Source organism: Polypterus senegalus, chromosome 10 (assembly GCF_016835505.1).
Source record: "Polypterus senegalus isolate Bchr_013 chromosome 10, ASM1683550v1, whole genome shotgun sequence".
In the NCBI taxonomy this organism is placed as follows: domain Eukaryota; kingdom Metazoa; phylum Chordata; class Cladistia; order Polypteriformes; family Polypteridae; genus Polypterus; species Polypterus senegalus.
Genome location: NC_053163.1, coordinates 102612900 through 102626341, shown reverse-complemented (window position 1 = coordinate 102626341; position 13442 = coordinate 102612900). Strand labels below are relative to the sequence as shown.

The 13442-nt window shown below is 38.7% G+C and overlaps 1 protein-coding gene across 4 annotated transcripts in view; it reads right to left on the bottom strand.

Annotated features, from left to right (window-relative positions):
- zgc:66433 (uncharacterized protein LOC321250 homolog) overlaps positions 1–13442 on the bottom strand; it is a 188262-nt gene that overhangs the window by 94217 nt on the left and 80603 nt on the right. The window contains exon 1 of one of the 4 annotated variants that reach the window (XM_039766270.1): positions 7042–7255. The exons of 2 other annotated variants lie outside the window; for them this stretch is intronic. In XM_039766270.1, coding sequence (XP_039622204.1) covers positions 7042–7106 — 65 coding nt within the window. In that variant the 5' untranslated portion in view covers positions 7107–7255. Of the gene's footprint in view, positions 1–7041; positions 7256–13442 lie in introns of those variants that run through there. One more of the 4 variants, XM_039766268.1, reaches the window with a different exon arrangement.

Below are 13442 nucleotides of genomic sequence, written 5' to 3'. Positions count from 1 at the left end.
TCATTTGGTACATACTGTATATTTGGTATTTGTTTTATAGAACCTCAAAACTAGTGGATCCCAGCATTCAAATTTTCAGACTCTCACTGTCCAGAATGATCTTAGTAGCTTTCTTTAATGCAGTATGATTATGATAAAGATTATGTTTTATCTACTCATTCACATTTTAATAATGTTTACTGTTTTTCTGTATTGGCCTCCCTGCTCACCCCCTTTGAAGCCTAGTTATCATAATCTTTCATTTCTATTTTCCATTAAAACATGACATTAAAATATTTCTTGGCCTTCACTTCACAATAACATTTCTGTGGCCATGATGAGGTTCTTAAGGCTAACGATGGTTCAGACAGCCATGCTATTCCAAATTCCCATGTGTATGTCAGCTTGCAAATAAAATGATCATTTCAGTGGATGAGACAATCTCTCTGACCCTTGAACCTAGTGAGACAATGGTCATGGGTGCCATTTATTTTTTAAAAGTTAGTTTTCAACGCAATTGTTCCCTCTTGATATTCTTGAAGTTTAGACTTCTGAGAATGCATTTGGAGTATCTAACTCGAAGATCACAGATATTAATGAGGGAAGAAAACCTCATGTCTGGATACAAATTCCAGTGTAGCTACCTATTCATTTCCAGGATCTGTTTATCTATTTCAGGGTGGCAGGGAGCTGAGGCCTGTCTTGGCAGTACTAGGAACAAGGCAGAAACCAACCCGTATTTAGTGTGTATAACATGCAGGCTCATCTTTGATATGTAGAAGTGAACTAAAGTATTTGGAAATGATGCACGTGACGTGTAGAGAACTTGCAGACTGCATGTGGACAGTAACCAGACTGGAAAATCAAACCTAGTCATTTGGAACTGTTAGCTGCAGCACTAATCACAGAGCCATGCTGTTAAGTATAGCAAATAAAAATGAAGTTTGAATGTCAGTCAAGAACATTTGTATAAAGAAGAGCCTTATGATGATGCCCACAGGGGAAGGTGCTATAGAAAATATTAATTTGTTGATTCAGTTCAAGTAACAACAGCAAATCTTTCTTTTATTTCAGTACAATGTCTGTGGCTTTAGCATGTACTGATTTCTTTTAAGTTATCCTCTAAGGGTTCGGAATTCTTTCCCAATTACAACTGGAAAACACTGTGAAAGGTTCTGATGAACATAATTAAACATGACAAAGACAAGAAAGCAATATAAGCATACCCCGAGAATATAACTGAATACCAATTGCAACACTGCCTTGCCATGTTTCACCAGGTCTGGCAACAGTAAGAAATATGTTTACCAATTGTTGCTCTTTGAAAATACTTTGAAAGAGAAATTGAGCTGCAGAATATGCAATTCTTGGCATAAGAATGACTAATTTTTACAAAAAGATATTGTCTGTATTTTGTAACGGACCTGAATAAAAGTAAGATTGTATTATGATAGTCAAATTGAAGGTCACATGGGGCAGTAGGCTATCCCAGAAGCATCAGGATCAAAGCAGAAACCAATCCTCAAAGCAGATAGCAGTTCACTACAGAGCCCGCTCATGCACACATCCCTACAGAGTAAATTTTAAATTACCAATCAGCCTAACGTGCATGTCTTACGAATGTGGGTGGGAAATTGAAGTAGCTTTAAAAAAAACCTAAGCAAACATATGGAGAATGAGAAACTTCACACCAACAACAAACAGGACGCCATGAACCAGTAGCACTAACTCTAAATTAAGAGGTGACACGGTGACTGTCTCACTTATCCAGAGTAATGGGTTTGTAACTTAGCCTGAGCTGACTATTTTGCGTTTATACATTCTCCATGTATCCACATATTTTTTCAAGTACTCTGATTTCTCTTCTCACATTCCCAAAATAATTAATTCCTGCCTTGCACTCAGTATTACAAGAATGACCACCAGCTTCCTGTGGCCCCAAACCAGATGAATAGATTTCATAATATATGTGTGTGTGTGTGTGTGTGTGTGGTCATGCGCATGCGTATGGGAGACAGTATGGGAGGGTTCTACTGATTTTAATTACTCACAGAACATGGGTTTGCCGCTTTGGTCTAACTCCTTCTCTCTTCCTTCCTCCACAGAATGAAAGAGTGACAGCACTCCACCGATGATGTCACTTAAGTTGTCTGCCCCTTGGACCTGCTCCTTTCTCCCAAGTGACTCAATAGACCATCTTGTCCTCAGTTCTGTTTTGAATGGTCATCTGGCAAGATGTCTCCACAAGCTATAAGGTGTTGCATTATTGTACGTTCTTTCAAAGTATACGGGGTCACCAAAGTGATGCGTCATCTCTTTCACTTTGCTGTGTCTCCTTTTTGCAATGTTTACTCAACATTGACCTAATGTGGGTGTGTGCATGAATGTACACTAAGGGCTGGATGCTGCCCTGTACTCTGTCTGGTTATAATGCACTTCTTGTGATGCCCAGAGGGGACTGGGCGGTCTCTTGGTCTGAAATCCCTGCAGATTTTATTTTTTTTTCTCCAGCCGTCTGGAGTTTTTTTTTTGTTTTTTCTGTCCACCCTGGCCATTGGACCTTACTTATTCTATGTTAATTAATGTTGACTTATTTTTATTTTTTATTGTGTCTTCTATTTTTCTATTCTTCATTTTCTAAAGTACTTTGAGCTACATTTTTTCTTGTATGAAAATGTGCTATATAAATAAATGTTGTTGTTGTTGCTCCAAGTTTATGAAAATGGAAGGATATAAATCTTGTAGACAGAATGCATGGCATCGGATCTTTCCTTATTACTTTTCTTATTACTATGCATCTCTAAGGACGTTTCTTAAGGTTCACTCATGTCTGTTAGCTGAAACCATTCCTCAAACAAAAAAGCTGCTGTCTTCATACAGTGGTGATTCCCTGCTCTGATTTGTCCATATGTAGCAAAGAATCTGCCATTAATTGGCTCCAGATGGAGGTTTGCCTGTTGGCTCACAGTGTAATGAATAAAGAAGTAACTACACCAAATGTCTGTTGGGTCATCTTGTAAATATTATAAATATAAATTGGGTGAATAAAAGTGATATTCTTTGAGTCTGGCCACTTTGTGTCTTAAAGACTCTGTTTGACATAACCAGAAAAAGCCACAATTCTGTTCTGATCACGTTATCATCAGCAGACAAGAAGAATTTTCAGATGCAGAAACACAACAAAAATAAAACACAAGGCTTGTGGTATGTATTATTATATATTCCTACAAAAAATATTTTCTGTACAAAGTAACCCTAAGCTGGAAAATCAAGTGTAGGAAATGTTTCACTACATGACCACTCTGCTTAGCTGTTTCTGAATCAATGTTTAAGCCCCATGGCAGAAAATGCTGTCACTGCTAGTTTCAAATGTTAATGTCATACACATGTGCTCAAACCCACTCACCCACAAGTTGTCTTAGGGTATGTGGAGAAAGTCCACACAACCACAGGGGAAAAGTGTGTAAAGCTTGGATAGGCAATATCTCAAAAAAGATTTACCTGGATACCACGCCAGCCTGACCGTCCTTGCTCAAAATTCTGCTAAGACTGACACTCTCCAACACTCTTGTGCCATGTCTGACTGCCGTGCACGTCCATAATGAATTCTTCCAAATCTCATTGTGAAATTGCCAGGACGTCTCCTTTTGGAAACTATACAATATGAAACAATCTGATATAAAAAGATGAACATTGCACAAATATAAATGAACAATGTGGGATACAAGAAGGTAGTTGCTGCCTGAAGTTTTCTTTTTCCATTCTGATTATGGTACGAGAATAATACAACTTAAAATACATCTGTGCTAGCGCCAAAGCTCGACAAATTCAGTCCAAAATACTTGCTTTCCTTGTTTACTTGCAGAGGCCATTGTCCTTCATTGTTTATGCATTACATTTTCCAGTGACCAATCATTGCCTCTTAAATCTCACAGACTCAAGCTCACTCCTACAATTTTCAACTTGCTACAAGAAAATCATAACAGTTTGATTCTGTTCTACAACATCTCAGAGTTCAGGGGGCTGTTAAGAACTCTATGACTGAGCTGTCAGATATATTGCCCTACACAAAAAGTTATAACAAGCAAACACACCAACTATCTACATTTTGCTGTCATTTTCTTTGCCATTTTCTATGGCAATATAGTTCCTTATTGCCGGAGCATTTGTATGCACACACAAGACCGGGTTAAAGTGAATAACTGGTTAAGGCAAAAACTTGGGTTTCTTAAAAATTCATGTTAACATACACATGTAATCTTCCTTTGTCAAAATCCTCCAACGTCATTAAACTGTGCAAAAAGAAGTTAAATGTCATCATCGGCCACTGTGAACCTGAAAATAAGCATGATGCCTGCTGCTGGAATAATAATAATGGAGGAGTTTTAAATTCAGTAAGTACTGAATTAAGTTACTGGTAACTACAAAAAGTAATCTGACTATGAAATTCATGTTACTATTACTGTGTTACTCTACTGCTCTTGAGATTGTACTGCTAAGTTTACACTGTATGGTCAGTTTATCAATATAAATGTAGCAATTCCTGAAATATTGAGAGATAACATTTCAGCTGGAATAAAGAATAATAATACAATTACCCAAACTTTTGCATCTAGAAATGAATTTTATGGATGCTGCTACCTGTTGCTGCTGAAAATGTATGTAAAGCAAATATACGTGCAGTCAGACAGAGTGCAATGGACAAGTGCAGAGTACAGTTTCCTAAATAGTAACTCGGTTCAGGGGTTACATGGCCACATAATTGGGTTATTTGTGGAGAAATCTACCTCTGTTGGTTTCTCAGAGCCCAATAACCCAGTTTCTTTAAATGAAATATAGGATTACATTGCATTTTAGAAACCAGGTTTCTGTGAAGAGCCGGGTTATTGAAGTGCAGGTAAATACGCCTTGTGACTGCACTATCTATCTATCTATCTATCTATCTATCTATCTATCTATCTATCTATCTATCTATCTATCTATCTAGTCAGTATATATAATCTTTAAGAGAAAATCACAGGAAATTCCTGTATTGTTGAGCTGGCTTTACTTGACTCTCCAGTGTAATATCTCAGATAACTGTCTATTTTACATGTATAATTTTAAAGCTCACATTTCCATGTGTGGAATGGAGAATCTTCACCATCTTGTTTTATGGAGCTTTCACTGCATCTCTAACTGAACAATAGAGAAAAGCACCAATGCCTCATATGACTGCTTCGGTGTGCCTCAGTACTTCACACATTGAAAGAGCACACTGCATGCGTATATAGTGCCCAGTCACAAAAATCACTTTCACTCATTTCAGGGGTAACGCTTCTTCCATGATTGTGGGTGGGTGATAGTAAGAGAGTGTTAAGCATAACTGATATCATATCACATTCCCTGCAATAACAACAAGGGGAAAATTGCACCTTGGTTTGTGTTTTATTGGTCTGACTATAGGGAGTACTGCCAAAAACATTCTGTATATCTTTGCACTTGAACAAAGTCTAGCTGAAAGATCAACTTCAATAAAATATTACAGTCCATGCTGGAACCGAGGTTGAACGGAGGTCGCCATTGTGTTTTGAATTGCAAAACTGTAATTGCTACCCTGGAAAAAATGGTTGATTACTTAAGTAACTATTATAAAAATAAAAACTACTGTGAAAAATATAAACTAATATAAAAATATTATACAACCCCAAATCAGAAAAAGTTAGGACGGAAGGGAAAATGCAAATAAAAAAACACAGTCAGTCATTATCCAATCCGCTATATCCTAACACGGGGTCACGGGGGTCTGCTGGAGCCAATCCCAGCCAACACAGGGCACAAGGCAGGAAACAAACCCCAGGCAGGGTGCCAGCCCACCACAGGACACACACACCAAGCAAAAACAGTGATTCCTACACTTACTTTGACTTTTATTTCATTGCAGACAGTATTAATCAAAAATATTTCATGTTTTGTCTGGTCAACTTTATTTTATTTGTTTATAAGCATCCATTCCTGCATTTAAGGCTTGCAACGTTTCCAAAAATAAGTTGGGACGGGGCAACTGAGATAAAATAAGTAAATAATTATGTGATTTCAAACAGGTGATGTCAACAGGTGATTTGGTACAAAAGCAATATCCACAAAAGGCTGAGTCTTTGAGAAGCAAAGATGGGCAGAGGATCTCCAGTTTGTCAACAAATGCGTGAGAACTGTATTGAAATGTTGAAAAACAATGTTAATCAAAGAATGACTGGAAGGGATTTACTTATTTCTCCCTCTACAGTGTATAATAATATCATTAACTGATTCAAGAACTCTGGAGGAATTTCAGGGTGCAAGCCTAAACGGCACAACTGTGATCTCTGATTCCTCAGATGGCACTTCATCAAGAACCGTCACTTATCAATAACTGATATAACCACATGGGCAAATGGATTACTCTGGCAAACCTTTGCAAAGCACTACAATATGGAGTTACATTCACAAATGCCACATACAATTTTACTGTGCAAAAAAGAAATCTTATGTTAATCATGTCCAGGAGTGGCATTGACACCTCTGGGCTCAGAGACGTTTGGGATGGATCATCACACAGTGGAAACACATATTATGGTGAGATGAATCAGTTATTCCAGATCATTTTTGGAAGAAATGGTGCAAAGACATGAAGGACCATCCAGACTGTTATCAGCAACAAGTCCAAAAGCCAGGGTCAGTCATGGTATGGGGCTGTGAATTTATACTTCTGTGATGGCAGAATTAATGCAGAAAAGTATATTCACAATTTATAGCAATACATTTTTTTTTAACCTGCATTTTTATTACTCTTTAATTTAATATTGTTTTTTATCAGTATGCTGCTGCTGGAGTAAGTGAATTTCCCCTTAGGCTTAATAAAATATCTATCTATCTATCTATCTATCTATCTATCTATCTATCTATCTATCTATCTATCTACATGCTGCCTTGAGGATGACATCTTTTCCAGGGACATTTATGTATTTTTCAATAAGACAATGCAAAACCACACTCTGCACAAAGTACAAAGGCATGGCTGAGGAAGAAGAGGGTATGGGTTACCTGGCAGGCCTGCCTGCAGTCCTGTGCTGTCCCCAGTAGAGGGCATGTGGGGAATTTTGAAACATAAAAATGGAACAACGATGACCCCGTACTGCTGCACACCTTAAGACTCCTTTGCAGGAAGAATGAGACAAAACAACACCTGAAATGCTTCATCGCTTGGTATCCTCAGTGCCAAAACGTCTTTTACAGGTTGTGACAAGGAAGGGCGACGTTACAAAGGGTTGCAGGGCTGAAATGCAGGAATGGATGTATATTAACAAATGAAATGAAGCTGAGTAGACAAAACATGAAATATCTTTGGTTGATACTGTCTGCAATGCAATAAACGTCAAAGTAAATTCAAGAATTTTTTTTTTTTAATTTGAATTTTCTATACCGTTCCAACTCTTTATGATTTGGGGTTGTAATTATTAAAAATGTTTCCTTCCTTTTACGGTGTTTAATATTGCCTTTAACCCAACTTGGACAAGTTTTCAAGGTGAAAATTCTAACATTTTTCTGTTAAGAATGATATATGAAATGGCACAGATTAACTGATTATCCTAAATAAAAGGAAAAAGAAGCATGCCTTCTACTGTGATTTTAATGTGCAGTGCACATTCTAATTAGAGTACTCTACTCTACACAGCTGCCGTTCTTCACATTCTCTTGAGTGTCTGCACTTCATCATCATCCTCAAATGTTTATTGGTGTTCTCTGACTCATTTGGCAGGGAGCCACTGCATTTCCAACTATTCTCCCCACCCGACTTAAAACAGAACCTTCAGTTTTACTATTTAGGACCAAGTATCCTCTGCATGAACCTTTATGCACAAGGTTTTAAGTAAACAAAACACCCTTTACCAATGCCAATGTTATCTAAGAGATTTCAGAAAGAAAGAGAAAAATATAAAACTTTTATTAACAAGAGCACTCCCTGTATGCAAACCGATTACAAAAGCACTTGACACAGAGCCAAGTTAAAGGTCATGGACGCGAGGAACCTCAGGCATATAAACAGTTGCATTCTCCTTCATTTATACATTTCCAGATGACAAAAAGCAGATTATTAGCTAAGCCTGGGATCTCAGTCTGAAAGCTTATTTACGCGATAGTTCAAGGTTTCTCTAGGTACTTTGTAGTTACTTTTTTATTAGTATTTTTTTTTTTTTGTCGCATAAATTTGATAAAGTTTAGACTCAATAGCCAGCTAATTGCTGCTTCATGATTCCTGCTTCCTGGGACTGAATCCAATACCCAGTCACTGTACACGCTGGGGCTGCAGGTTGCCTCTGTGTCAGTGTGTGCTTTCCTCATACATCCCAAAAGACACATTTGTTAAATGAACAACAACATGTAAACGCAATACAGATGTTTTCTTCACGCTCATATGGATTTTGGCAGAAACTGATGCCAAGAAATAGGTGCATGCGGCGTTTTTTTCATGCCATCTGAACGAGCATTCGACCAAATGCAAGTGATAAAAGCCTGTGTGGATGGTCTGATTCGATGAAATGAGCAGAAAAACATTCAAGCATTCAATTCGCACTCACCTGACGCTACAGACGGCAGAAAAACACTCAGTTCAGACGTCCGTGTGGACAGGGCCTAACTGACAACTCCTAATTGAAACCTTACTGTGAGAAGGCAGGTGAGGTGGTGCTGTCCCTCGGCAACCCCAGCAAGATGAGGAAGGCTGTGTAGCAGATAGGTGGTAGTCGGTAGGTCAATTGATGGGTGTAGGAGCATGTTGGTGAAGTGCTTAACATTGAACCAGCTCGTTATTTGTGTACATTTTGTACATTCTACTTGTGTTCAGGTGGGTTTTAAGGCAATTTCTCTTTACTACTCCACAGCTCAAAGACATGAGTACTGTGATAACTGGCGATTCTAAATTGGTCTGGTGTGAATGAGAATCCCTTGAGACGGCCTGGTACTCCAACTAAAGGCGTCTTTTACCTTGTGTCCAATGCTACCGAGATATGCTCAGACTTCCACAACCATGAATGGAATGAAGAAGATTCAAGAATGGACTGATCAGTGGAATTGTAATTCACACAAAATAAATAAATAAATAAATAAATATGGACACAATGTGAATATGAGAAGTGCCTCAGACTTCCACTTAGTGAGAAGTTTGTTCATCCCAGGAGGATAACAAAAAAAAGGAAAGCAAAGCAAGTGGTCTGACCAGAAGACTGCATCCGGATGATTAGTTTATCAGTAATTGCCAACCTATGCTGATGCCAATGTGCAAAAAGTGAAAGAGTGCTGACTTAGAGTGATACAAGTTCAACTCTGGCACCATTTCCCAAGTAATTGTTCTGATAATCATTTCATTTACAAGATGCTAAGCAGTGGCAAGCCTGATAATGTCATGTTTTGGAGAAACCTGGCAGCCACTTCTGCTTCTAGGAAATCTATTAATGCTCGACAGGCTCGATTGTGAAGGGCTGCTGTGAGCAGCCTCTGCTAATCTCACATCCAAAAGTGAAATCTTTCAAGCAGTCTGTCCGCTGATCTCAGCTAAACCACAGCAGAGCTGCAAAACTGGAAATATAAACAGTACAGCCATTGAGGGGGGAAATAAGCTAAATGGCAGTTCAGAGGGGACAGTCCTGCCATTTATTTCTGAATATATGAGATAAGCGTTTGGACATCAGGGTCGGAATGCAGGGCCTCTAAATTTGCCATTTGCCATGTTTATCCAAAGAACAAAAGGAGGCTTAAAAACAAAGAGATTTTATTCCTTTCGTCCATTCTACATCTCCTGAAACTGTGTCTGGCTTCTATATGTGCAAGACCTTCAAAGCAGTCAGTCCTGATGTGACTTAGCAATCCATTTTCAGTTTATATAGCTACTTTCACAGGCAGCACCCTGTCACCAACAGCTTTGCAAATACTTCATTTACACATGACCAAAAATATTTCTCTGTTACAATTGAATTCTTTATAATCAGTGGACAATTGGCTTAAAATAACTTTAAATTGACAAATCTGCCTTCTACAAGGATATTGCAGATGATCCTTTACACCTGGTCTATTCAAATGGGCCACATGTGGACCAGAAGCAACCTCCAAGTGGCCCAGCCCATGGTCCCGACAGAAACGCAGAGGAAAACTGAGAAAAACACATTTCACTAGCCCTCAGAAATTCCTATAGTAGTACAGACTATGAATGCAACACTCTGTGTAGCCTAGCAACATTTAACCCACAATGCAATGTGGCTGCTTACCGTCCGCTGAAAATGTCTGGTCAGCTAAATTTCCTGGTTTGAAAATCTGGCCCAACTGAATTTGTAATGGAATAGCCCTGCTTTATATCCTATAGAGTAGAATACACTATATAAATTACTAGCTGTACCCCATGGCTTCACTCACATAGCAATGAAACAGGAAAAACTTTAAAAATCAATAGACGTTGGCAGTATATCTGATTGTGTACAGCTCTGATGGGAAGGCGTTCCCCGCATGGGGAGAAAAGCACAAGGCCATGATATCTCTGGCAATCAGCAGTTACCCTCTAAAACATATGGAGCTCTGATCTCTCTCTCAAAAACGTCAAACATTACTCCTTAACAATCTGTAGATGATAATGTCTGTTGAACAAACAGGTATCACTAGCTCAGTGGAGGCGAGGTGCACTCCAACATGTGTAGAGACGAAGACCAACTCGAACAGAGGCTGGCGAGTGAATGAGGAAGGCCCCGCCCCCTGCTCTCGGTCCACAGCCAACCTCTTGGATTTGCATAAATACATCAGTACCACAAGCGAACTATGGTACTTAGCACGATGAGAGAAGTCTCAAAATCAACTGAAAAGTTGATAAAGCAAATTATAGAAAACAACCAGATCTAAATCCGTTAAGTAATTCTCTCGTCAAAAGCGGACAGACGAAAAGCGAACAGGCATACAGACAGAACGCGCCTGCTCCACAAAATTTTTAAACCCATTTCTTAGCGAGCATCTAGGGCCCAAGGGTAAACCTACATTCCAAATTTCAAGTCCCAAGTCCACATGTTTCAGGAGATTTCGTGATGAGTGAGTCTGTGGTATTTGGCTTTTATATATATACTGTAGATTGTGGCAGAGGTTAAAATCCAGTTCTAAACATGTAAAATTTCAGAAAAGGTATCTGATGATCAGGCTTTGCAAGCACTTTGATAAAAGATCAAAAGAAGATGTTTGATGATAGTACAACATTCAGCCCAACTCTGCCATTTATTAAAAAAAAAAAAGAATCAAGTGGAGATTTGAAATTTGCAAGGAACCCACAGCTCCCGCTCCAGAGCCCTAGGTTCAAATCCAGCTCAGTTGCTGCGCATGTGGAACTTGTATGTTCTTCTTAGGGTACACTCCAGTTTTCTTTACAAATCTAAAAGATGCACAAGTTAAGCTAATTAGTGACCCTAAATTGGCCCACTTCGGGGGTATGCACAAGTCCAGTGTTGGTCCCTGCCTTGCCTCCAAAGCTGTACAGTTAAGCTCCAGCCTTAAGTGAAGCTGAATTGGATTAGGGTGGTTCAGTAGTGAATAGATTGATGGATGGATGAATGTTTGTAGGAGCTGAGCTGTATAAGCTTCACCAAAGACAACATTTTAAAAACAAATGGTAGAACATGATTGAGTTTGATAAATAAATTATACAAGTGGAGACCACATGAATATTTACTGTATGATTTAAGTTCATTTCACTCAGATTAGAACAAAAAATGGAGTAACACATTTTAGTAACACCTTTCAGCATAAAAAAGGTTCCCCACGGGTTGCCTTAGAACTTCTGAAATTCTTCTTCTTCATCTTCTTAGAACTTCTGAAATTAACAATTAGTATTAAACATCCTGACAATACAAAGTTCTGGACTGCTGGTTCTGACTATAAAAAGATGGAGATGACGGCATCTTCCTGTACTGTACACAATGTGAAGAAGAAGAGCAGAAGAACATCAGACACACTGTATTAGTTATCAGCTAGACGGCTGATGACTTTCATTTAGTGTGAAGCACCCCAACACTCTTGGATTTCTTGTGAAAACATTCCCAATAATGCAAGCTGGCACCCCAGCTGCTAGTCTAAGTGATTGGAGAAGCAAGGAGGTCTCATACACTGTTAAGAAACCTCAATGCAGTTTCTAAATATGGCAGGCACTGTTAACTGTTCATAGTTTGTCAACTTTCGCCTGGATAGTACAAGGCTCTTACTTAATGTAAAATACTGGTGAAGAGCAAAACATTATGGCCTTTTAGTTTAAATCAACAGCTATGATTACATTTTCTTCACACTGGTGTTCTAATATTCGTTTGAATGTTGCATTTCTTTTTTGGGGATCTTTGTTACTGTAGTATGTTAAATAATGAGTCAACTCAGTGGAGAGATGAAAATAAGATTCTCTGGGGCACACACGTCTGATGTCATCTTCATAGACAGGTTCAGAAATCACTGAAGGATGTACAGACTGTGGCCACATCATTTCTGTCACCAACAAAATCAGATTTTAAAAATAGCTTCTCCTGTGTAATTCAGTAAAGATTACTCAAACTTTAGCAGCGCCCTGCACACAGAACTATTTGGTCAAGTAACCACAGTATGCCATACTATCAAGCACATGGTATCTTATTACCAACCACACCTAACAATGCTGGACCATAAGTAAAAAATAGCATATAAGGAAAGCTGCATCATGATTTAGCTCCATAACAAGAGGAATGCAATTAAAAGTTTTGTTGCACCAGAAATGTTATTATTTTGTGTTTTGCTCTAGAAATAAGCAGATATGTAGGAGCAGCGTGATGACACAGTGGTTAGCACTTCACAGCTTTGTGTGGCGTTTGCTCATTCTCCCTGTGTGTCTATATGATATTTTCACCCACATCTCACAGAGGTGCATATTGTTGGTCCTGCAAAACAATGGCACTCTTCTAGGTCTGGCTCCTGCCTGGCATTAATGCTGTTGGGATAGGCGCCACCCCCCATGACGCTAAACTGGACAAGATTTGATGAAGAATGGATGATTGGAGATCTAGAAGAAAAAGGCATAACATCAAATGGTTATGTAATGACAGTTAATTTTTATATTTTGTGTTTTCTAAATGTTATGTTACAAGAGTATTGTGGCAGTAAAATGATGTTATCCTACTTCACAAATACACTGTCCGAACAATGGACCAAGAATCTTTCTAAGTTTTGGTGCTATTCTTGTCACTTTCATTGTGAAGTTCATATTTTCTCACAGTTTTCTTGTGGGTTTTCTCCCACATCCTTAAGGTACACATAAAGCATATTCATTTACTTGGCAATTGTAAATTGGCCTGGTGTGACTATGTGTGTACCTTGTACTGTATGTGTGTACGCATGTACGTATGTATTGTTAGACATGCATGCTAGAGGGTCACCTTCCAGGCTCACCTAAAGATAAGCAG